The 24,720-nt window shown below is 43.6% G+C and overlaps 1 protein-coding gene across 4 annotated transcripts; it reads left to right on the top strand.

Moving 5' to 3' along the window:
* Positions 1 to 1,002: 1,002 nt before the first annotated feature.
* TRAF5 (TNF receptor associated factor 5) lies at positions 1,003 to 24,684 on the top strand. Of its 4 annotated transcripts, none has more exons than XM_050314373.1 (11): positions 1,003 to 1,060; positions 13,960 to 14,331; positions 15,489 to 15,546; positions 16,870 to 16,971; positions 17,432 to 17,596; positions 17,903 to 17,980; positions 18,358 to 18,432; positions 18,703 to 18,795; positions 19,738 to 19,878; positions 20,385 to 20,553; positions 21,085 to 24,684. In XM_050314373.1, the coding sequence occupies exons 2-11, from the start codon at positions 14,117 to 14,119 to the stop codon at positions 21,660 to 21,662; spliced, it is 1,674 nt and encodes a 557-aa protein (XP_050170330.1). In that variant the 5' UTR covers positions 1,003 to 1,060; positions 13,960 to 14,116; the 3' UTR covers positions 21,663 to 24,684. The 4 variants fall into 4 exon arrangements, with proteins under 4 accessions (XP_050170330.1, XP_050170329.1, XP_050170332.1 ...); XM_050314372.1 differs by lacking the exon at positions 1,003 to 1,060 and adding an exon at positions 10,842 to 13,597; XM_050314375.1 differs by lacking the exon at positions 1,003 to 1,060 and having other exon boundaries at positions 10,842 to 14,066; positions 14,148 to 14,331.
* The last annotated feature ends 36 nt before the right edge of the window (positions 24,685 to 24,720 follow it).

Raw genomic sequence — 24,720 nt, 5'->3', positions numbered from 1 at the left:
CAGTGCGGCCAATGTTCATCTTGGGAATCTGATCCCATCTCCAAGCTATTCATTTACATTTATAAATATTTAATTACAGAAACATTATGCTCATTGTTCTGATGGATCTTCCTGTGAACTTCCCAGACAAGTAGTACCCAGAGTAATCAGGATATTCCTAAAGGCTTAAAAAAAACCAAAAAAATCTTCATTTTTTGCAAGAAGGAGCGTTTTAAGAGGTCTCTGTTGTAGTAATGCCTTTGCTGGGTTCCCGGAGTCAATCCAGTGTGGACTGACTCCCTTGGGAGTGACAAGTCTGAATCATTGTAGCAAAAGAAGAATCTCTTTTGGTACCATTTTATTAGTATTGTTTTTAGAGCTCCTCTGAAGACTATCCAGCTAACAAAGCACAGTTGTTTCTTTTTTTGTTAGCCTTAGTGCTTTAGTGCATGTTCTAGTGTAGTATTTTCCTTAGAGACTCGTTTTCCTAGAAGTGGTTTAATGTGAAAGACAGAACAAAGTGCAGCAGCAGGTGACAGGGAGCAAGCGGCAAAGCCATTGAATCTGTACGGTTGGCTGGAGATGGCTGTGTTGCCTTCGCTGGTAAAGAACCCTCCGGTATGTCTCGAGTCGTTAGCCAATAATACTGGCATGTGGTAATAGTTATATAATAATAGCCACTAATAACTGTCATGTGGCACGTCCGTGCCCTTTGCTTATTTAGCGTGGGCTTTGTTTCTCTGTTCCAGTCCCGCAGATGTGAATAATGAAGGAGTAATAACTAACTGCCTTCCAGACAGGCAGGTGAGGTGCGAGCAATGGGGTGTTGCTATCCCCACCGGCGGAGCGGACACACCCTGCGGAGCCTCACCGCCGCTCCTCGCCGTGGGCTCGCCTCAGCTCCTCCTCGAAAACTAACTCCCTGGCCTGCGTGGGACTGCCCTCTCGACCTTATCAAATCTCACAGAGCGTTCGGGAGGCTGCGGGGCGATGTGGTGAACCCGGAGCCGGCTTTGGTGGGAATGGGCTGCCGGGGGAGCCCTTCCCAGCCGCGGGGGCCCGGAGGTCACGTCGGTTAAGGGTAAGCGGCGCTGCTGGGGTGGGAGGGAGGCGGCGGCATGCCCCCACCGCCTCCTTAGGATGCCGCCGCCTCCCTCCCACCCCGGCAGCGCCGACAGCTCCCTGAGCGGGGCGGTGCCGCCGCCGGGGTCTCCCCGCCCGGAGGTTGCCATGAAACCGAAAGCGGCTTCCTCGCCGCGCCCCCAGCCCGCCGCCGCGCACGGAGCCGCACCCCGCGCAGCGCCCGCACCCGCCCGCAGCGGCGGCCCCGGCGCCGAGGGCGGCGACCGCCGGCACAGGTGCGGCGGCGGCGGCGGGCGGGCCGGGGCTCCCGCCGGGGCAGGGGCGTGTCGGGGAGCGGGGCCGGGCCCGCGGGTGACAGCGGTGGGTGCCGGCCGGGGGCGGGCCCGGGGGCGCTGGTGGCTGTCGGCTGACGGTGGGCGACACCTCCCTGAAGTCCCTTTCCTGCCCCTGCGATGCAGAGGGAAGTCTGCGCCGGGCGGTTCTTTTTTTTTTTTTTTTTTTTTGCGGCGCGTTTTCGCTCGGAAAGGAGGCCCGGGTGGCAAACCCGAAGTTGGCGCCCCGGGAGTTGTGCCTGGCGCGGCAGAGCCCCTGTCCCCCGGCGCGGGGGGTCCCCCTGCACAGGGCTGAGCCCAGCCCTGCCAGGCGGGCCGTGGCGGGCGGGCTGCAGGAGCACCTCGCTCCCTCCGCGAAGGGATGCGCTGCGGCCGCCGTCCCACGGGAATGCCGGAGGGAAAGGTAGGCCCGGTACCCGCCCCGGAGCTTGGCAGGGCCGAAATTTTGGAGGCTGGAAGGGAAACAAACCAAGGACTGCTCGGGTGAATGAAGAATGCCTTTGCAATGGCTCTGATCTCTTCAGATTGCAGGGAACTGTAACAAGCATCCTTGCTGGTGTCAACTGAATGCTGCTGGGGAGAGGGAATTTCCTCTCTATTCGTGGTTAGGGAGTCCTCTGATTTTGCCTGATTAACAGCACTCTGGGAGCATCCTGAGGCAGCAGGCTTTAACCATACACTTTCAACACTTTTCACCTTTTAGAAGGAAAAATAAGGAGCTCCTATTGTTGGCACTTCTTGAATTGCTTTGCCTATTGTTAGCTTGGCTGCTCTTTCCTGGTGCCAGCCAAGAACAACTTTCCTCATAACTTCCGTTTTATAAATATGGGATCGCTGAAAGGAGTGCAATGATACACTAAAAATAGATGGGTGTATTCAGGTCAGGCACGTCTCCAGGCTGGCAGCAGTAACACAGTTGTATTTTTAAACCACCCCAGCTGATTGCACACAGAGCACGCAGGTTGAGTGATGAAGGTAAAATTGAGGTGCTCTGGGATGTCCTTGTGCAGGAGCACCAGCCTGGCTGGTATTACACTTCATCTTACTTTGTCCGAGGACTGCGTTGCGTTGTTGCTTTTGATCTTAGTGTGAACCATGGTGGTCGTGTGTTGCACTCAGCCTAAAACCACCCAGGGTAACTTCCTTTGCTGTTAGTCTTGATTATCTTATTTCTGTTGCGTAGAGCAGTGTTTGCTGTGGTTGAGGACCCCGGTGGCCCAGGAGCTGTGCGAGCAGAAGGTAAAACCACAGCCCTTGGCTGAAGAGAGTTTATAGTTCAAGTCAGGAGGGCCAAGGAGACAGTGTGACCCCCTGGACTTGTGTGATAGTCAGAAGCTAGTTGTTTCCAACTTCTTGGCAAAGGACATCTTGGAAAAGAGATTTGAAGTAGAATAGCTGGCTAATATCCCTCAAAAAATCTGCCCTCCCAGCACGCACTTGTTCAAATACATAACAAGGAGGCAGTGGAGCCTGTTGTCATCGTTTGGCCAGAGATAAAAACAGTCCTTCTGTATCATTAGAGGGGTGCAGGGGCAAGTGGAGGGAGACTGGAATAGGCTTTGAAAGTGAAGAGGTTTTGATGCAGTGGGAAAGTGGAGGGACAGTGAGAGAGGTGATGTGGTTATAGCTGTGGCTTAGCAAAATGATCCCTGTGGCAGCACCCAGGATGAGTAACTGAGTAAACATTTCAAGATAAATAAGTGTTTGGAAATGAGTATTTGTCCCATTCCTGGAAGTGTTCAAGGCCAGGCAGGATGAGACTTTGAACAGTCTAGTTTAGAGAAAGGTGTCCCTGCCCATGGTCGGAAGGTTGGAACTAGGCGATCTTTAAGGTCCCTTCCAACCCAAATCCTTGATTCTGTGAAAAACCAGAGGATGATGGTGACAGACAAGGTTTATTTGTGTTAGTAGAAATACTGTATCATACAGAGATACGAAGCAGGAGTGGTTGATGAGATACTGTGAAGATCTCATGGTTCAAGCCTGAGAGAGAGATGATGGTTATGGAGTTTAGTGGATTATGTGCTGGTTGTGTCATGTTGGGGCACAGAGGCTGCGCAGAAGAAGGCCTGTGGGGGGAAGGTTGAGGGCAGCATTCCACCCACCTCCAGGCTGGTAGTCATCCATGGCCCAGATATCAGAGGAGAGGCTGAGAGGACAGCCTATGCAGGAAGATGGTCTGTGGCGATAGGGCACATCTGTGAGTAGCTGTCAGGAAACTTCAGCTGAAGAGATGTAAGCTGCTGAAACATAAGATTCAGAAGAACATCCTGAAGGAAGAAAGAAAAGCTTGTGGTACTCGCAGAAACTTTGGAGGGTATAGGAGTAGTTATACAGCTTTTGAGGGGGTAAGGAATGACATCCAGGAGCAGAAGTGCTTTGAGAGGGTAAGGAGTGACATCCAGTAGGGGACAAGATTTTAAAACTAGAAAGCTGCTGTTGAAGACTTTGTCCAAAAGAATTTCAAGTGCAGATAGCAGAAGCAGTTCTTTATTTCACCACACAGGCTCCCTAATCAGGTACCCTAAGACAGGGGTGCAGTTCTTACACAGCTGTCAAAGCTTTGGGATAGGTCAGCAGCTCTTTGTTCTGTGCCACGTATTGCTTCAGTCACTTTGCCAAATCCCGTCAGTGGGCAGCTGCAGACTTATAGTTACTTCATCCCCTAGACTTTATTTGTGTCCCACCTTTGAGCTTTCCTATAGCCCTATATTTTCTTCAGTTGTCTGACCCTTTGATTTTGCATAAATAGACGCCATTTATCATCAGTAATTATCTGACTGTGGAGAGGTGTTCCTCTCTCTGGCCTTTCAGGCAGTTTGTATGAGTTGTAACTTTTCTTGGTCTCCTGATCCTTTTGAGGCAGTTGGTGGGGAAAAACTGTGGAGGGTTAATAATCACACTCTTTGTCGTCAGTCCCTTATCTGTACCAGTTCAGGCTGCGACGTGCAATTGTTCCACTCTCTTCTCTCAGCCCAGGATAGAAGCCAACCTCTTTACCCTGGTGCGTGGCTGGGCTCAGGAAAGCGAAGAAACTTGAGTCATGCTGTATTGTTAATAAAAATGTTGCAGAAATTTCCACAGTCTCAGCTCGTCTTGCAGCAAATACACAAGTGTATGAGAAACTGTCTGCAGCCTAAACCACGGTGGTTTTGATATGGGACTGCCCAGAGTGCTCTGTAGTTAAGCATGTTTGTCTCCAGGAGTGGGACTGATAAAGCAAGTTTTTGTGTGTAATATACTGATGTTTTGCATACAGGGATTCTCTAAGGGTAAGTATGTTACTGTGAACATACGATAGCAACACTGCAGAAGATGATGGTTCTCAGTCTTGTCTCCTGTATCCATGTGCTTGAAACTGGAAAGTGGCTCTTTATAACTAAGAAGGAAACAAAAAATCAAGGGTTACACTTCTCAGTATTGCCTTAGAGACATCAGTTACAAACAGTTGTCAGATCACATATCCAGTGAAAGATATTATGAAAGGCTACTGGACACTCTTTGTAAAGAAAATAAAGCTTGTGCATTTGTCTTTCTCACCATCATTGTCATTAAACCTTGTGTCATGGCAGTTTTTCACTGAGGAATTTTGAACTCGGACCTTGATGATGCCTGAGATGCACCTTAATGTCGCTAGAAACAGCAGTGTTGTTAACTGCTAGAAGAAATAAAGCTAAAACTGGTGCCAACACTGAGAGCGGGGTTGGATGCTGCTCATGGCGTGTTCAGCATCTCTCTTCGTTGCATCTTGCCTGATGCCAAAAGGGTTGGTTCTGCCTTCCACCCCTCACAGCAGGTCCATGTGGCATACTCCAGCATTCACCCAGGCCCATGGCAGTGCCATGAGGGGCTGCCAGGGGCTTGCTGTGCTGCTGCCTGGCTGTGGCAGCGAGCATGGGAAGGCTTTTCAGTGCTGATCGCATTTAGAGAAGGGGCCATGTGAAAGCACTGCTCCTAGTTCTTACCTCTGTAAATCTGTCGTAATGGGAAGGACTTCTTAAAAACACATCCTTTCTCCCGATTGTTTGTTTGTTTGTTCTTTTGCAAAAGAAAATGGTGACAATCTTTTGCTCTCACTGCTTTCCTAACAGGAAGTTCATGGGATCCCCAATAGCATTTGGGTTTTGACATTAGCAGTTACGTTTTCAGTGATGACTGTGGCTAAAAAAAAGTGTGTCTATATGTCACCAGACATGTGTGTTAGAAAAAAATTTGAGCTCATCCTAGTAATTCAAATGAATAACTGTTGAGTTGATTCATAGATTTCTGTATAGATACTGGTAAAGTTCTTTATCAAGACTGAGTCAAAGGGTTGGGGCGTGGAAAATTAACACCAAGAATCAGTTAAGCCTAGCAGATCTCTTCATGGCCAAACGAACTGACGTCCTGGATAGTGTGTACCCATGGGGCAGAGAAAGAAACATTGGCTTGAAAGCCTCAAAGACTTATTTCTTAAAAATGTGTAATGAATATTATTTGTTAGGAAAAGTGGCTTCAATACAAAAAAAAAAAAGATAAAAAATTAAAACCTGTTAGTTGTTGTGTTCTCCGTCTGTTCCTGTTACTTTTTTTCAGTAACTTTTGTTTCTTATTTTGTTCTTATGTCTCTTCCTTCATTCTCTTTCCTAAATGCTGTTGCTATCTGCCTTTTCACTCTTCATCCCCTTGAATCTGCTTGAAACTTGGTCAGGGTTTCAGCACTGAAGTTGGCACTGGACTTATTGCAAACAATAACACTGGCCTGTTGCTCTCTACTCATCTGCAGAGACAGATTGTTTAAAATTAAGATCCTGTTCCCACTCAACTTCTCCATTTGGGGTTTTCCCCAAAGCTTCCCAGAAGCAGATGGTGCTTCCTGGAGCTGTGCTTACAGAGCATTACACTTTATGCAGCACTGTCTTCTCCTGACAAACCCAGCCAGATGTGTCCTTCCCTCAGAGCTGCCAGGTTCAAGGAAAGTCCATGTACCATCTCTTGTGCTGTTCTGATGTCAGCCTGGTCTAAGTTGGTGTACAATCTACAGCTTGACCAGGAAGCACTTTGAGGACAGGTTCATACAAGGATGAAAGGATACCTTCTGGTATAAAAAGCTTGACTGTAGAAGTGAGCTTAGGCTGCTCTTAGAAATGCATCTTGGATCAATTTAATTGATCCCACAATGAAGCAGCATGGCTGAAACTTCATGCCTTTCCTTTTCCCACTAGTCATGATGCAATGACTAGTGTGTTCCAGAGCTTTAGGGAAGGTTCACGAAAACATGCCATAGGTTGAGATACCTCCTGGGAGGGCAGATGGAAATTGAAATAGGTTAGAAATGCTCTGGGAGCAAGCTTAGTTAAAGGGAAAAGGCTAAAGAGGGTATATGTTGCATTTACTACAAGATAGAAGCTTTCTTTGGAAAATTAGTATTTTAAATAAGATACTTAAAAATTATTGCTTTTATAGAAAATAAGATACTTTATTTTAGGGGATGAAGAAAAAAAAGCCAAGAGACAGAAAGCAAGGGGAGGGGGCAGAGAAGGATAAAGAAAGAGTGGGGGAAGAGATGGAATCACTGGCACTGCTGCAAGGGCAGCATGTTTCGGGCTGACAAGGGAAGCTGATGCAGAGTCAGTGGAGATGAAGGCTGGCAAGAATCCTGTGTGCATGATTAAGTTCTGCCTACAAAATCATTAGGATTTATGGTCACTTAAATGATTGCAACCCCAAATATAAATGTTTATTTGCTTAAAATGGATTTTATTTCAGTTTGAGGGTTCTGTTTAAATGTGAAATGCCTGTGCAGCCTGTAGCATGAGCTGATATGACTGAGCCAGTGCCGTTTCCTCCTGCAAACGCTTCACTTCCTGAAGCAAGTGGGTTCACTTGGGCTTGCCAGGGCTGCCGTGGAGGGAATCACAGGGTTGGACCCACATTTTCCATATGTCCTTATGTGTTTCCTGCTGGCCATATACTTTTTCTTTGATCATATCAATAACCGCTTTTGTGAACGGTGAAAAATATTCTGTATCATGGATAAAAACCGTGAGAAACATCCTTGGTACCCTTGTGTTGCTCCAGATGGTAAAATCTGCAGACCTCTCATCATTTCAGTAAGGCAAAATACTTTTCAATGGCTTGCCTTTTATCCTAACACTTCTAAAACATTTTTATACATGATCTTTTTCAAAGGTACTCTGGGGGATTTCCACTCCCTTGCTGTTTTAAAATGCTCACACTGTTGTGTTAACCACAAAGCTTACGCTGGTGCACTCTCTCTCTCTCTCTCTCTCTTTCGTTTTCTCCCCATTGAGGACCAGCTACCATTTCCAGGTACAGCTTTACCAAAATGTGTCTTGTTAATGCTGACAGGAGCTTAACATTGCTAGAATTATTTCTCATTTCTGAAGGGCTCTTCAGGGGTACCCTGTGGCACACAGGAGTGTGAGTGGCACAGGGCTGCATTGGGGGAGGGCTGCAGACCCCAAAACATCTCAGGAACTGAGTTCACCCCTGAACCGGCAAAGAGGTGCCAGTGTCGTAGGGGTGAGTGGCAGAGCCTTCTTACTGAAATTTCTGTTGGTGCTTGGGAAGGTACAAGCCAGGGATTGCTACAGAAGGGATGGGAACAAAATTATTTTCCAGCTCTATGATTGTTTTAAAGCAAAAGTTCTCTGTATTACTGTAACAATATAATGTTGATTAGACTTAGATTTCTTGATAATGCAAAATTAATTCATTATTTTTAGAACATCCAGGGAAAACAGTAGATGTAGCAAATAAATAAACTGGTTTTAAAATCACAGCTGCTTCAGCACCAGACAGACTTCATTGGTTGTAAGACTGTATTTTTAATTTTTTTTTTTAATGCTATCTGTGTTGTAATCTATGTCTTAAAAACCTCTTGAAGTTTAGTTTTATGGGAATTCATTGTAATGCTTGACTGTACCTCTATGCAAAAGAAACCCTACTGTCGTACTCCTCTTAGTGAAAATTTGCCTATAGAGATAAGCAAACTGATGCTTGCTTAGTAAGATTTTGCTGTGCCTTGGCAATAAGATAATAACTTGAATTTGAATAGGATGGTGTTGTCTATATCCAAAAGAAAACGTTTGTTCTGCTGTCCTCTGCAGCAACATCCCCTGTAGGTGCTCAGGCACATATCCAATAGGAAATTGTTGCTGTTAGAAATATTCTCTCCTGGGTAACAGCTGGTCACTGCACTGCAGTTTTGAAGTGATTAGGACAACAGGAGAGCACTCCTGAGACTGACTTGGTGCCAGGTGAAGTGAGAGTGATCCCTGAGTATCAGCAGTGGGTCTGTGTTGGTGCCGTAGGGGATCCTTTCCCTCCGCAGTCTCTGTGCTGGGGTGACACACATGATGCAATTGGGGTTCTTCTCCCCCACAGGGACTCTGCAAGTGTGTTTTGTTGTCAGCAGTCAAAATGTTGTAACTCTTCTCGTGTTGGAAGCGACAAGGATGATCCCTCAGTAATGTCAGAGGTCATAATCTGCTGTTTTCATGACGTCATATAATTTGCTATATCTCAAATACGTATCTCAAATTGTATAGATATTTTTAGTCATTCTTTAGCAGACTCTGTTACCTCTTCCACTCTGTATGTTGAGTTGAGGCATATATTTCTTCTCCCCAAAATACAGTGTTTTTGAGGAAGACATTGTAGTAAATAGTAAATCATATAACTTCATTATTTTAATTAAAAAAATACTGGAGGCAGCTAATCTACCTAGTTTATAAGGCAGCTTGGAAAGGGTCATTTTAATGCAAGGTATGTTCCCCTCCATCATGTTTCTGCCTGTCACCTCCCAATGAAGTGACTTGATCTTAGACCTCTAAATTTGGCAAACTTCTCCCACTGTGACTAAGACAGGCTTCCAGTTCTGATGTACCATAAAAGGTAGATAATTTGAGAGAGAGGGACGGGTCATCTTCTAAGACTTGTCCCTACCAGGTGCCTTAGGGCAAAGCAATAGAGCTGAAGTAGAGCTATAGGAAGATAGGTGTATAACTTTGTTTTCTATTCCCTGTTGTATTTCATGGAAGTATGGTGAGGAAGTAATTACAGTGTTTTTTATTGAGCACTACTCCAATCCTGGAGGGTAGCTGAGCATTGCCTTCCCCTCATGCAGTGAAAGTGGCAGAAGCCATGCTCTCAGCCCCCATTTGCTGGGCAGCAGGACAAAGGATCCTCTCTTCTTGTCCATGCATGGTGACCAGATCTCTGATAGCAACACAGATGTTTGCCCTTCTCAGTCTAAAAGACATGGTTGGCACCCAGTGTCTGTGCCTCAGGTCTGCTGTCCTGGAAGTTTTGGTGCTGTAGCCTGCTGCAGTGGTGCAGTCATAGCTCTTATGTGCTGACCTTTCAGGAGGGACTGGCTTCATGTGAGAGGAAGCAGGAGAAAAATATTCTCTTTAAAAAGAGCACCCACATTATAGGGAATGTTTTATCTGTGTGCAGAAACTATGTTTTTCTGGCTAAAAGAAGTTAATCTGTTCACAGTAGTTCAATGTGACATTGGGTTTGCATATGGCCTTTGTCCATTCTGACTCCTGGTGCCATAAATAGGCAGCAGCACTGCTGGAGGGGAGCTGTTTGAACATGGCTTTAGAATGTTAATGCCATTTTATATCCTAGTAAGTCATGCCCATACTGATTTTTCTCCTTATTATTATGTTCTACTCATGTCTTGCTCAGTTTCTAAATAGTTAGAAATACTATAATAATAATGGCCAGTCTTTGCAAGCGAAGATCCGGGGAAGGTCTTTACACCTTCCAACCTGCGCATTGGATTTTTTAGGTGAGACACAGTGTGCGCGGAACTGAGCCCACCCTTTAATCCTAAGGTTCATCTGCCGGGGCCAAGCGAGCTTGGACGGTGGCAGCGAGGTCCTTAGGACGTAGGTGGGTTGCCTTTTTAAGGGCTAACGAGCCCCACCTGCCAGGGAGTGGCCCTGACCGGGAATCGAACCTGGGTCTCAGCGGTGATAGCGCCACGCCCTTAAATGGAAAATGTTTGGGCTCAATTTGGTGTGGTGGTAGTTAAGATAGGATAGCCCACATTTAATAAAGTTTATTTTTGTTATGAAAATTCTCCCCCTTGGATTATTTCCAGTGAAGTTAAAGCATCTGTGTATAAAGAGTTGTTCTAGAACCATTTTGCTTGTGCAGCTATTGGTGCAGGCAGGGCTGGGATGCTGAAGTGGTAGGAAGGTGCAGCTGGGAGCTCTTTGTACTGTGCTGCCATTGAGCTCCCACTCACTGGTAGCTGTTAATAGGACTTGGGCTTAGCTTCTAGTGAGTCATACTACTTTTTTTTTATATGTGGCCAGAATTAATTCTATTTATTTTAGTATATGGAAATCCAGTTTTTTTAATGTGTTGATTTTCATTCTCCGTAGACGGGGGGCGGGGGGGGGAGAGGGGGGCATGTGTGCTGTTGCAGTGGAGGTGCAGTGAAAATCCCTTTACTGCATGCACTGTGTGCCTGCCACAAGAGCATCATTACGCAGCATAAACCCACCTCTCTCTGCTATTTTAAAACAGCATTACAGTTCACACGTGTGCTGAAAAATCTGAGAGTACACAAAGACAGGACACCTTCCCTTGCTGTTAGCTGTGAGCAGGCAGAAGTGAAAGCGTCCCCCATCTCCTACCTACGCTGGCCAGGCATTAGCGTAAGCAGGAAATTGATTCAGATAACCCTGGTGTGCTCTCACTGTCACCAAGAAGCACTTTTTCCCCTGATGGTTTCCCTTTGGTTTCAGTTCAGAGAGCCCAGGTGCTGGAAGCTGGCAATGGAAGAAGAGCTTCTGCGACCCGCCTGAGTCACTGGTGAGCACTGGGATGGGAATTACTTGCTGCCTGTGGTGGTTTGGATCACATCCCACCGAGTGCTGGCTGGCACTAGGTCTGGCACAGGGCTGCTGTTTCTCAGTTCCTCTCCACAACTGATTCACATGGGCACCTCTCCAGCTTGGGCAAAGCGTTGCCATCCACAGGCCCTCTCCTGGGGCAGCCCATTTCCTCCAGCAAAACAGCTGCAAACCCTGCAGCAAACCTTCTGCAAGGCTGTCAGCAGTGGCAAACATCCCTGATCTTCTGGGCACCCAGATGTTTCTGTTCTGCCCTCTGAGCAGGCTGGCTCACCTTTCACATCAAATGCTCTTTCCTGTGCCCTGAAGTGCCCTTAGCTGTGCAGTGCAGTGCAGTCCTGAGTGAGGCTGAGGTGGAGGAGGTTCTTTCATGGAGAGTCTCCATTTTCTGGGTTGGGTGCATTATGGAGGTGTTTAAGGAGATAAAGGCTCTCATTTCAACAGGAGAATTGGAAGGCGTTGTACCACAGCAGAGTGTTCCTTGCAGAAAGAGATGGGAATGATTTTGGTTGATTTAATGAGCAGTGAGAGCTCTGAAGGAGTTTCTGGATGGGATTTTGGGCTGGTGACTATATTTCTTCTTAATGTGTCCCATAACTTTTTTGCCTAAAACATCTGTTCACTGCAGCTGGAAGAAATTCTGGAGTTAAGGAAGACTCTTAACAGCAAAATGGATAAAACACTGATTTTTTTTTTTTTTTATGTTTTTAGACTGTGTGGCATTAGCTTGCTAAACCATGCCATTGGATGATACAAGTAACAGAGTGTAATAGGACTCAGGAAAAGTGGATGCCACGTAAATGGGAGAGAGCACTAATAAGAAAAAAGAAGGAAACTTGTTTCCTTCACCTACCGACAACAGAATGAATTCTTAGGCAATTCATCCTGTAGATAATCTGTGCTGTGGAAACTGATGGTGACAGCTCTCCATCTGCCTCCAAAGCAGCAGGAATGCTCTGCTGCTGGCATCTGCTACCGAGGCAACCCAAGCATGAGGATGGTAATCCCTCAGGCTGCATTTTGGCATCTCTGGTTGACGTGAGGAAAATAGAATTGGTCCTCATTAAATGTCAGGGAACTGGGAACCCCATTTTCAGAGAAGAAAAGGTCAACTGTTTAAAAATGAAAGGAGCAAATGGACAACCATCTCTGGTTGGAGGAGGCTGTTCATGTGGAACGACCAAACAGGGTAATTTGCAAATTCCAGTTGGAATAATAAGTCTTTTTGCCTGAAATATGATTAGAGTTCATATTTCTGAGGGCTGTCAATGCTAGGTGATCAGTTATGCTGGAGTATGTCAGACATTTAGCCTGGTGGATAACAGGGAGTCTCTCACAAGCTGCAAAGGGAAATACTGTGTACAACCATGAACAAGGGTGCTGAGTTACAGGAGCACTCAGATGTTTGCTGTGGAATACATTTTAATTGGTTAAGTGCTTTGGCTTGTTTTTCAATCAGGTACTCTACCTGTCCACAGGATTTCCTTGCCCAGTGTGGGTTGTTAGAATAGAAAGGAAAATGGATGTTGCTTTCTGAAGCCTGAAGTGGTCTGTGGCAGTGTCAAGCTGTGCATAGCGCAGCACTAGTCACTGCTTCCATGGGCCAGGAGCACACTGCAGCAGGGAGGCAGGGCAGTGTATCTGTACTTGCTATGCTGTTTCATGCCAGCCAAAAGGTTGGTGGTGCGTTGGCACTGCTTCCCTCCAAAAGCAGCAGATACCCTCAGCGACCTTACAGGAGCTGAGTGAGAGCTCTCAGAGAGCTGCTGATGCCACTAAGAGTGACTTGAATGTCTGACAAGGTGGGTGGTACACACAGAGGAGAGATAGCACTGCTATAAAATTGAGCACTTCTCCCGTGAAGCCATCTGAGAGCTGTGTTGTGCTTTTGTACACACCCTGTAAGGAAAACGTCTTTTGAGTGCAAAGCTACAAGAAATGCAAACCAGAGTGGCTCTAGGTCTTGAACTACTTGCCAAAAATTACTTGAGATTAATGGACTGCTGACAAATCTCAAGGTTTGTGTCTTAAGGCTGGAAAAAACTGTTGACAGTTTTTCCTACTGGAAAATTAACATTGCATTCCTGTGCCACGTATGAACTTTGTTAGGTTGAAAGAAAAACTTACGTCACACTTCTGATTGCAATCTTGCTTTTCATTCTTTTTTTTCCACCACTTCTTTCAGACAGGATTAATATAGCCAAGGACTTGTATATAATCTAATAAAACTTTGGAAAAGTAGGAGTTTACTGCTATAAATGAGGGATCAGCAGGAAAAAGATGTCAAGTTAAGAGGCTTCAACTCCTGTAACACCTAAACTGAAGGTAAAATCCCCTTGCTGCCTTTTTTTTGTATGCTGCTTGCTGTGAACCACAAAGCCACCTCCTGCTTGAACCAGTGCAATGAACTTGTGAAGTCATGTGGGTGGGATCTTCCTTAAGTGTAGACTTTCCAGGTGAACATTAGGGTGAAGACTTGGCCTCTGCTTTCTCCAACCGTGTCTGACTATTGACTCTTGTAGTTTTTTTGAGACTAAGAACTGCTGCAAAAAAATAATTAAAAAAACCCCAAACATGAAGATCTTTGTTTACAGATTGTGATACTCTTTTCCAGAGGAGTGCACTTTGGTGCTTGTCACATAATCATTGTTTTGCAGTTCTCTGAGCGTTTTGGTTTTCTTCCATAGCCTGGTGCCGTGTTTCCCTCTGGAATCTGTCTCACCCCTCTGCAGATGCCAGCCCTCCCACGAGCAGCACCCTGCTGCAAGCAATAGCTGAGGCAGCGTGGCTGCCAGTGAGTATTTGAAGAGATTCCCCCTGTGTCTGGTTCCCAGTGCAGCTCCCATGGCCTGTGACGAACCCGCTGCTCTCTCAGGCATCTTCACACGCCAGAACTCTGCCAGCACCATCTCTCTGGACTTTGAGCCTGATGCCGACTACAAGTTTGTTGAAACCTTAGAGGACCGGTACAAATGCGCCTACTGCCACCTTGTCCTTCACAACCCCCACCAGACGGGATGTGGGCATCGATTTTGCCAGCAGTGCATTCTTTCTTTGAGGTGAGTGCAAACTCCTCCTGTGTTCACAAACTCCCCATATTCCCTTTCCTTAAAAAAAAAATTCAACATCTATGAAACAGCAGTGAGTACCATAATAATATTACTGATCCAGTAAGACGCTGAAGGAGTCAATGAAAAGACTAATGAACTCAATGACTGCATGCTCAGTGTTTTAAAGGTGTACTTAAAGACCACATACCCAGTGCTGATGAACCACAGGGAAGTCAACATTAAGGAATTGTTGGTGTAAACTGGAGTGCTACTGTGTGAGATGCTGTTTCAGTCTGTCTGTCTGGCACTGTGCTCTGCAGAGAATTTGGTTGCGTTAATGTGTCACAGTATTGGCACTGGTGGTTAGATTAGGCTGTGTTCACTTTCTTCTGTAAAATTTCTTTCATTTTAGTGGACTTATAAAATTGTTGTTAGTATTACCTGATACTGCAGTCAGATCGCAAGGCTGCTGGCATCTGCTTGGGGATCATCTGCTATAAATGACTTTACCCCACAGACCTTATGCACTGTTACCCCACAAACATTATGCACTGTTTGCTGTTCCTGAGGGCAAGATTTCTCCCAGCCAGGCTTCAGAGGAGCCTGTTTATGTGGATGGATGTTGCTAATTACCTTCTGTGAATTTTAGATACTTCATATTTGCTGCTTTCGCTCTGGGTTGCATCCCTTTTGTACTGCCTCAATAAGTGCTTTCCTGCCCCTTATTACAGGATTTCTTGAAGCCTTCTAAGACAGCAGCCATTAGATCTTTCACTGGTGTAGCAAGGAGGGCACTGCTTCTGCCAGGCAAAGGCTGGGTTTAATACACTATGGGATTTTTTGAGATACAACATTTGAGAGCAGCAGATGGCCAGAGAGTGACAAAGTCCTCTTAATTTAAAACCATCTTATTCTTTTTACCATTTAACACTCATAGGACAAATTCTCTTTTCTCTTACACATTCACATTCAGATTAATGCCCTCTTAGAACTCTGTGCAGAATTTGGCTGTGTAGTTGCCAGATTAAAGTGGTTTTGAAGCACTTTTTTGTTTTTGTGGTATCTGGTATCATATGCCTTATGTCAGAGTCAGATTATAGCAAAGACCAATTTCATAAAATAAATCAAATTTTCTGTGAGTTAATATGACTCTTCTTATGCTCTAGAGAGTTAAATGCAGTACCCACCTGTCCTGTCGACAAAGAAACAATAAAAATGCATGAGGTAAGTGGTTATAGCTTTACTTCAGCAGGCAACATCTGCATGGAAAAGGCAAAAGTGCTGGGAACAAGGTACTCTTAGTCCTCAGGGCAGAGCAGTTTTTTGTCTCTGAAATGATGCTGAGGGAAATAATGTACTCAGTGATGCTCTCCCAGAAAGGAAGTATGGCTGTATACATAAAGAATTATTTCATACCTCATGTTCTGAAGTTATTTCATTTTAGTCTTCTCTATTTTCAGTAAAGTGTCAAAGAGTTTCACAAAGTGCTAAATCTTTCCTAATCATCAGATGTTTTTCTTTTTACTGGAGAGTTTATTGACTTACTTTTTTAATGCCCCATCTTGCTGGGTTATCTTGTCTATTTAGTTGTCTTTGTTTTCACTTGGCTATAATTTGCTCCTTAACTATCTCCATTAGATCTCACTAACTCTGCAGACCTAATTAACTTTTGGGTGACTTTTAGAAGAAAAGATAAATTCATCCTTTTTATTTTACAAGCTACTGTTGGTTTTGATTGTTTTGTTTGGGTTTTGTTTGTTTTCTTTTCTGGTTGGAGGGTGTTCTGTTTGGTTGTTTTTTGGTTTGGTTTGGAGTTTTTTTTGTAATGGATTACTTTATCCTTATGTATATGCGAAGGTTGAAAAGTATACTATATACTTGGTCATATCAGAATGCATTTTCTAGTGAAATCAAATGTCTCCTTCCTCTCTGTCATACTCCTGAAAGGAAGCTGTAATCAGACTGTCCACATGATTTTTGTTTTTCCTTTGCCGTCTTCTACTTTGTACAAATTTTGATGACAACAGTGCAACATTTATAGTGCTCCTTACAGGAAGGTCTCTAAATAAGACTGAAAGTTTGCTCCGAGGGCTTAATTTGCTTCTGCTCACACAACTGAGAACAGTAGAAAGGATGTTTCAGCATCATCTCCATCCCAAAGGCACGCTGCACTGCTTGAACATCATGGAGTGTGCACAGAGCTGGATGGCTTTGGGGCCTGTTAGGTCCAGCTGCTTTCTTCTAGGTACAGGCAGGCTTTGACAGTGGTTGTAAAGCTCCTGTGCTACTAGTCCTGCTGGCTGTGGGATGGATCAGCATCTGTGAAATAAATATATGGTGGGAAAGCCCTGTGCTTATTAGAAATTAATCCATGATTTTCTTTATATTTGTAATATACATTTTCAACATGACTTATCAAGAGCCATACTCACAATTATGGAGTCTACACTTGCATGCTTAGGAGATCTGTAGTGTTGTTTTGCTCTTTTGTATTATTTATGACATTCTATGTGACTGCATACAAAGGCTGGTTTGCTTCCTTTACAGGTATTCAAAGACAACTGCTGTAAAAGAGAAGTTCTCAATTTGCATGTGTTCTGCAAGAACTCTCCTGACTGCAATTCAAAAATAATTCTGGGACGATATCAGGTTAGTTTGCTTGATCAGATTTTGAAGCCTTTGATTTTCATGACAATTCTATGTTTTATGATCAGCTAAACTCCAGTCATTGTCTTCAGAGTTATTGTAGCAATTTGGTTTAAGTACAAAGATTATGACTTAGCTATACACCATAAGTAACAAATATTATGGCTGTTACCTTGTTCAGCTTTGACTTTGGTTGTGTTTTTTTTTAATAAGAACCATTTGCTTTATGTAGTTTTAGTATATCCCATGTCTGTACATATTCTGTATGCTTAGGCACCATGTGATGGTTGAATCAAGGAAATTTGCCAAGTCATTCTGGCCATTTGGGCCTTTTTTTTGTGTATCAATTGAATGAAAAGTGTAAGTCATAGAAAGGACTCTGCCAACTGTTTCTGTGGGTCTGCTGGGTAACTGGAGATGCCATGAAATACTTTGGGGTTTAATTTGCTGTTGTGTGATGCAGGAGCATCTTCAGCAGTGTTCGTTTGAAAGCGTGCAATGCACTAATGATGGATGTTGTGATCAAATTCTTCGGAAAGACTTGAAAGAGCACTTGAGCCAGCACTGTAAATTTCGAGAAGAAATGTGTCAGTACTGTAATACGTATGTGGTGTTCATTAACATAAAGGTAAGATTATGAAGCATTCCCTGGGAATCCCTAGTACGTGTTTCCTCTTGATGTTACTGAGTGAAAAGTTTCCAGCATTGCAGTGGTACTTAACAACTGCTGAAACAAAATTTGGTTGGGTAGCTGAAGAAGAAAGTATAATAAATATACTTTAAATAATACCAATTATTGATGCTCTCTTATGAACAACAAGGCAATATGTGGCTTGCACATGTATGTTTGGGATTACTTTTGCATAACTTCCTCTGCATGTATTACTTTACAAAAAATGCAAACCATTACCTTGTTCTGTTTCTTCTTCCCCAGAATCATGAAACAGATGACTGTCCTAATTATCCTGTGCCTTGTCTCCAAAATTGTTCACAAATAATTCTGAAAAAAGAGGTACTATTATTTTTTCATATACTGCGATTCAGCAGATCACACGCATTTATGAAAACTGAAAGCTGCATTGCAGACCACGTTGGCACATGACAATAAAATTTCATTGCTCTTAATATTTTCTTTGTTTGATTCTGAAAGGGATATATCTCCCATCTTTTAAGTGTGTTATTTCATCACTGTAAGCCATTGGTGTTTTGTAGTGTGGAAAAATACCTATCTTGCTTATTGACTCTGAACTCTCATTTTCCTGTTTAAGTGGTTTGCAGTTGTCATGACAGTGGCCTTTATTCACCCCTGATGCAGGCTTTCAGATTTTATAAGTGCATCAAATTACTTAATGTTTCTTTCATCCCAAACTTCTTTGTTAATACATGCAGATTGAAAATCACCAGGCTGTGTGCCCTGAGGCAGAAGTGGACTGCCCATATAAGCAGTATGGATGTCTTGCAAAGGTACTGTTTTACAGATCCTTGTCTGTACTGGGACTGGACTTTGTCTCCCAAGCCAGTCAGAGTCATTAATCAAAATAATCATTTTATGTCCTTTCACAGTCATTTCTAGCATTGGCTAAGATGCTGTGCTAGAGAATCAGGACTGCCATTCCCTCACTTGCAAAGCACAGAGGAGACATTCAAAATGTCTTCATCAATAAATTTTTTACTAACAGCTTCAAAAATCGGCTTATTATTTGATTCTTTCACTTCCTCCTCTACCTCACTAAGGTTAAAAGAGGGAAACTTGCTGAACATGAAAACTCTGCCCTGAGGGAACACATGCTGCAGATTTTAGACAAGAACTCCCGGTTGGAAGAACAGGTAAGTCATGTTTAATGATCACTCTTCAGTGGTTCTTGACTGGTTGGAGGATGATATGATATTCTACATTTGTTGCCTGATTTAGCTCAGCTACATTTTAAAAGACTGCTTTTATGGTCCTTGCACACCTCAGAAGTCAGAATAAGCTCTTCTAGTGAAGTCAGTCAGTTACGTGGAAATCTCTCTGTGCTCAGGCACGTGTATTCTCCACCAGGCACGGTGGGAGGCTCGTTGCCATACCCCACCTCGTTTGCTTTTGGTCTCTGTTTACAGTGGATATGAGATTTGGAGATAAAGTATTTTAAAGTTTCATTGGCTGGTCAGGTTGCTCCAGAAAGGAGCCTTTACATGCCCAGATCACCTGCTCTGTGTAGAGGTAGCACCAGAGCCGCTGCAAGCACCTTTCTGCTCATGATCACTTCTGCAGCTCCCAGAGGGTGACACTGGGTGTATGCCAGTCCTACTAAGGTGATTGCATCCAAACTGGTGGTGGACTTCCTCTTTGCTTGTTTATGCAAAAAAACAAGTGTCCCAAAGCGCTATAACTTGGTTTTGAAGTTTGTATCCCTCACTGACTCGTCGCTTTTACTGGTTAGACCTCAGTCTAGGGGAAGAAGAATAGATATACATACACACAGAAACACACATGCACATGTGTGCATAATATAAGGATATATTATCCCACTATAGAGCTGAAGGGGGCGGAGGTGAGAGATATGAACGTCTTTGCATCTGTAGCCACACAGATCTATTCAAGAGTCAGCTTACCTTATGGTCAGTTCTTGCTAGTGCTTATCCACAAATTGTGAATTTAGTAGTGCTCTATCTAGCTCAGTTAGAGGATTTGCATTGTAAACTTTTCCACTGCCACATATGTTTTAATTTCTTTATTGTATATTTTGGTGTCCCTTAGCATTTATACTCTGCTTTTCCCATCTGTAGATATCTGACCTATATAAGAGCCTGGAATGTAAAGAGATTAAAATCCAGCAGCTGGCAGAGGCCATTAAAAAGTGTGAGAAAGAATTCAGACAGTATACACAACTGTTTGGTAAAAATAGCAACTTGATGGTAAGCACACAGGTGAGACATTGATTTTACCATTTTTACCAATTGCTTTCTTTTATCCTGACATGTTTATCCAGCACTAGTTATCATTAATAGCAGGGCGAAAACGAATCTCCACAAGCCCTTCTTGTTTTTTTACACTATGGGATCATCTTTTCATTTTAATTAGTAATGATGGTTGGTTACCTGAAGTGGGCAAAAAAGCACTGCACAAATCCTTGTGGTCAGGTGCCCATGTCAAATACACTGGTATAAATTCGAATAATTTAGTTGGGTGGAGTGATGCAACGTGAATGGGTCCAAATGAGGGATGGCTTCTCAATCTGTAAATGTGCTGAATTAATCACGAAAGAGCACTGGGATAAGTTCCTAAGCCAGCAGAGCACTTTCAGTGCATCATATAGATGATACTGCTGACATGCTCAAGACTTCATTATATTAATTCAAAGAAAATGACTGGTTTTATGGATGTCTCTTGTATTTCTACTTCCCACCTTTTTCCAATGGCATGAACTGGGAAGGCTTTGGCCAGTCACCTGGATAAGTCTGCACGCCTGGAAGCACAAGTGAAACAGCTAATACAGATGGCAAACCAGCAGCAGAGTAAATTAGACTTGCGGCCCCTGTTTGACACAATCGAAAACATAAAACAGAAGATTGCCCTGATGGAGACATACGATCAGCGCTTGGGTATGTCAGCACTTGGGGTTCTTTTCTGTGGGAGGCGGGTTTTGCTGATTTGCTGGTGGCTAAGTAGAGGCTATGCTGCTACAGTCAGTCAGTTGCAGCTCTTCACTAGAAACAGCTTCCTTCCTCTTGCGTTCTAAGACCAAACCATGATGGTGTGCTCTGTGTTCTCCCACCTTCCCCTAATGCACAACGTCTCCTGAATTCCTGTGGTACTGCCAGGGCCAGAGCACTGGTCTTGGTCTGGCTGGTGCACTGTGATGAAGGCCATGGTGCTGTCCATATTCAGGCCTTGAATCTGGTTTGCAGTTACCAGTTTTTCTTATTTCACTACCAGCTGCAATTATAATTTTGAAAGTTAACAGCTGTAGTAACACTAGTTCATAGCCTGTACTGAGGCTTGGGTAGTTGGGTAGTTAAGTTTTGTCACCTTGACTCTGGGTGCTCAGACAGTTTTATTTATGTTTCTCTCTCTTTTTTTTTTTCTTTTTCTTTTGTTTTTCTATTTCTTTTTTTTGTTTCCTCTTCTCTCAGTTGTTTTGGAAGATCAATCCAGCAAACATGATCTCCAGATCAATATTCACAAAGCACAGCTCAATAAAAATGAAGAACGGTTTAAGCTTTTGGAAGGCACGTGCTACAACGGGAAATTAATCTGGAAAATCACAGACTACAAGATGAAGAAAAAAGAAGCGGTGGAAGGCCGTGTCCTCTCCATAGCCAGCCAGCCCTTTTACACCAGCCGCTGCGGATACAGACTGTGTGCAAGAGCCTACCTGAATGGGGATGGCTCAGGGAAGGGAACACACATCTCTCTCTACTTTGTAGTGATGAGGGGGGAATTTGACTCGCTGCTGCTGTGGCCTTTCAAGCAAAAAGTTACACTTATGCTTTTGGACCAAAGTGGGAAAAAAAATCACATCGTGGAAGTCTTTAGAGCCGACCCCAACAGCAGCAGTTTCAAAAGGCCAGATGGGGAAATGAATATCGCCTCTGGATGTCCACGCTTTGTGCCACACACGGTCCTGGAGAACACAAAGAACACCTATATCAGAGATGACACTCTGTTTCTGAAAGTTGTCGTGGATTTAACTGATTTAGAGGAATTGTGAAAAGTGTTCCCAATCAATGGGACTTCTTTAACCATTCAGGACTGCTTTAACCATTCTGAACTGCTTTCTTGGTGACTACCACCCATGCAATAGTGAATTGCCACCAGTCAAGCTACTGAGAATGTTTCACAGCTTTTGGACTCATAAGAGATAATGAATTGCCAAAGCATCAGCCTTTCCTTTTTTAACCGTTTTTTCAAGACTGCATTTTTGAGGCAGCTAGAAGTCCAGTTTGATGCAAACATGCATTCAATCCAGATTGGCTCAGCCCAGGCTGGGGGAATGCTTTTCTCTCATCACCAGACTGGTGTTTGGAGATTAAACTCCTCCAGTAACCTCCCTGGAGCCCAGGCAGGCCTGTGGGCTTCCATCCCTCACACTGAACTGAAGCCATGCCCAAACATGCAAGTGTGTTTCACCTGTCTGCAATGGAAACATTTCAACATTAGCAAATTTGAATCAGTGTGTGTTGATCCCTCCACCTCCTGGATTTTTGAAGAGGGGAGAATGGCTTCAGCTAGGCAGGGAAAACATTTGCCAAGTATTTTGCATTTTTTAAAATTTGTTTTAATTATGGTTTTTCCAGAAAGCCCAGAGGAAGGCACCAATGCCTCTTACTTTTTTAGCCTGTTTTTTCAGCTGTGTAGAGTACGTCCAGGTCACAACAGCTTTCTTATGTCCTTTCCTTTCCTGCCTAGTGCCTTGGGACTGATTTCCATTAGTGGTAAACATCCACAGTCCCCATCTGAAGCCAAAAGCTGCAGGCACTTCTCACCTCTCAGGACATGGCCAGAAGCAGGGCACTCAGCCAGCCTGCCAGCTCTTGGCTGCACTGTTGGAAGAAGGGCAAAACTCCTGTTCTTTTTCTTCCATATCTGTGCAAAAGAGATGTTTTCTGGCCTACAAGCTCTACAAAAGGCAGGAAGAGCTTTGGATATCTGCTTGGGAAAAAGCCCATGTAACATGCACTGTTCCTCTCTCCTAGAAATTTGGATGTTTGGGGAAGAAGGGGGAAAAGGGATTAGGGAGTGAGGTTGCAGTAAGAACTCTATTCTCACAGGTAGTGCAGCTCTAGTGTTCGTTAAAGGTCACACAGCCACAGAAATAATTGCTGACTGTGTTGTCTGAAGATCTTAATTTTCATTCCAAGTTCCTTTCATACTGCAAGGGAATGTGTGCAATGTACAGGGCTTTATTGGAGAAGCACTAAAACTACCAAGATCAGGCACTGAGGAACAACTGACACAGAATACACGTGCCTTTTTAAAACGTTCTGGGTGCTTGTAACAGGGATGTAATTTTGCATTCTCAGGCATTTTGTTATTACAAGTGGCAGAATTTTGCATCTCTCGTCTCTCACAGATCAGGTGGTGAAACACCACAGCATTATCCATTGCTCGAAAGCTTATCAAGAGACAGCAAGAACATAAGATGGATTTAGAGTAAGAGTAAACTAGGCAGGATAAAAATCAAAACGGGGCTTGGACTTAAAGGTATAAGGCAGAAAAATCAAGAGGGCAAATATGGCAAAATGAAAAATGCCCTCTCTGGGCAGGATGTTGATATCAACTAAAATAATTCAAGGTTTGGAACTAAGATGAAGGCAAAATACTGTATTTTGTATCTGCAGTCTTATTGCTAGACATTTGCTTTCCCACGTGGTTTTCAGGATGTAACTCAGACACAAATATTTTCAAATTCGGGGGTGGAAGGGAAGAGACCTTAGTAATCTATACCTCATGGTGGACTAGCACATCTGAAATCTTTGTTTCATCTAGAAGTCCTTTTTGTTTTACAGTGTCAGGATGTACTGAGCCACCATAGGGGCTTTCCGTGTTCCCAGAGACAGATGGCAAGGAACAAATTTTATTGTTTTGTACCACCATGATTGACTTCAAGAGTCATTTCAGCTGTACAGCATAAAGAGTTAGGACTCATGTTCCTAGCACTGTTACAGAAAGAGCAAGCTTGGTTTGACAGTGGTGTGGCATTCTGTGTCATCAGCCCTGAGCCTCAGACGTGGATTTCATGTCGATTATTACTTCAATATTTATCATGTAACTTTCAAAGTGACACAACTTGCATAATAACCACTAATAACTGATGGAAATGTACTACCATGTGTCCTGGGACTCCCCAGTACATTGAGTGTAAAATACAGAAAGTAATAAAGAACTTGGACAAGCAAGGGAGGCAAGATAGAAAGGATGGGGTCTGTAGCCTGTCAAATACCCAGCCCTCTCCGCCTCCACCACCCCAAGTGTAAAATGGGGGTAATAATACTTGCAGAAGTGTTAGGGCTATTTAAATGTTTGTGAAGAAGTTTGAGCATGAAGAGAGCTAAGTATTATTAAAACTCCATTTCTAATTGTTAGAGTAGGTGATGGCATAGTGACATGGATAAGTGCTTAGTGTTTTCCTGGACAGATTTTGAAAGCATGTTTGGTTTTAGCCAGTTTGTACTGCAATCTCTACCTACTGGTTGGGTTTAGGTTTTTGCCACAAATATTCCTTTTAAAATTTTGAAGCACAAGTGATTCATCCTGGGTGTTGGAAACATCCCTTTTGAAATACTACCTGTTTTATATAGAATTAACTGAGAAAACTGGTTTTTTTTAAACACAAGACCTTCTTTAAATTGGTTCTTTTTATTACAGTAATTGAGAGATTTATGTTTAAATTTTCAGTGATTTTTTTTTTTTACTAATTGTAAACAGGATTTTAAATTTCATCTCATTCCTAATAAAGAAAAAAATATGTTGTATAGCATGAATTGTTAGGAAGAATTTTGATGTTGCATGGAAAAAATACCAAAAACCTTTTCAATAATATTGTACTGGATAAGTAACCAAAAGAGCTTAGGGTATTTCTACATCAGCATACAGTATGTTTCTAATGTATTTATTGACAGTTTCTAGTTGTTTGAATATCTCTTACTACAATGCAGGCATTTTTCTAGCCAAATGTCTTCACTGTGTACATAAACTAATGTAAGAATAAATAATTTTACCATCCTTCTGTAGTGAGTGTGGCCTAATACTCATTTTGGCTGGATTTA

The sequence above is a fragment of the Myiozetetes cayanensis genome, unplaced genomic scaffold, assembly GCF_022539395.1.
Source record: "Myiozetetes cayanensis isolate MyiCay16 unplaced genomic scaffold, myiCay2020 scf2-11, whole genome shotgun sequence".
NCBI lineage: Eukaryota > Metazoa > Chordata > Aves > Passeriformes > Tyrannidae > Myiozetetes > Myiozetetes cayanensis.
This window is presented reverse-complemented; position numbering and strand designations above follow the sequence as displayed.

Excerpts from the sequence above, each read along its gene's own strand:
- TRAF5 (XM_050314373.1), top strand. The coding sequence starts at position 14,117 with ATGGCCTGTGACGAACCCGCTGCTCTCTCAGGCATCTTCACACGCCAG. Across the intron at positions 17,981-18,357 it reads AAATAATTCTGAAAAAAGAG|ATTGAAAATCACCAGGCTGT; the intron begins GTACTATTATTT and ends TAATACATGCAG. Across the intron at positions 18,796-19,737 it reads ACTCCCGGTTGGAAGAACAG|ATATCTGACCTATATAAGAG; the intron begins GTAAGTCATGTT and ends TCCCATCTGTAG.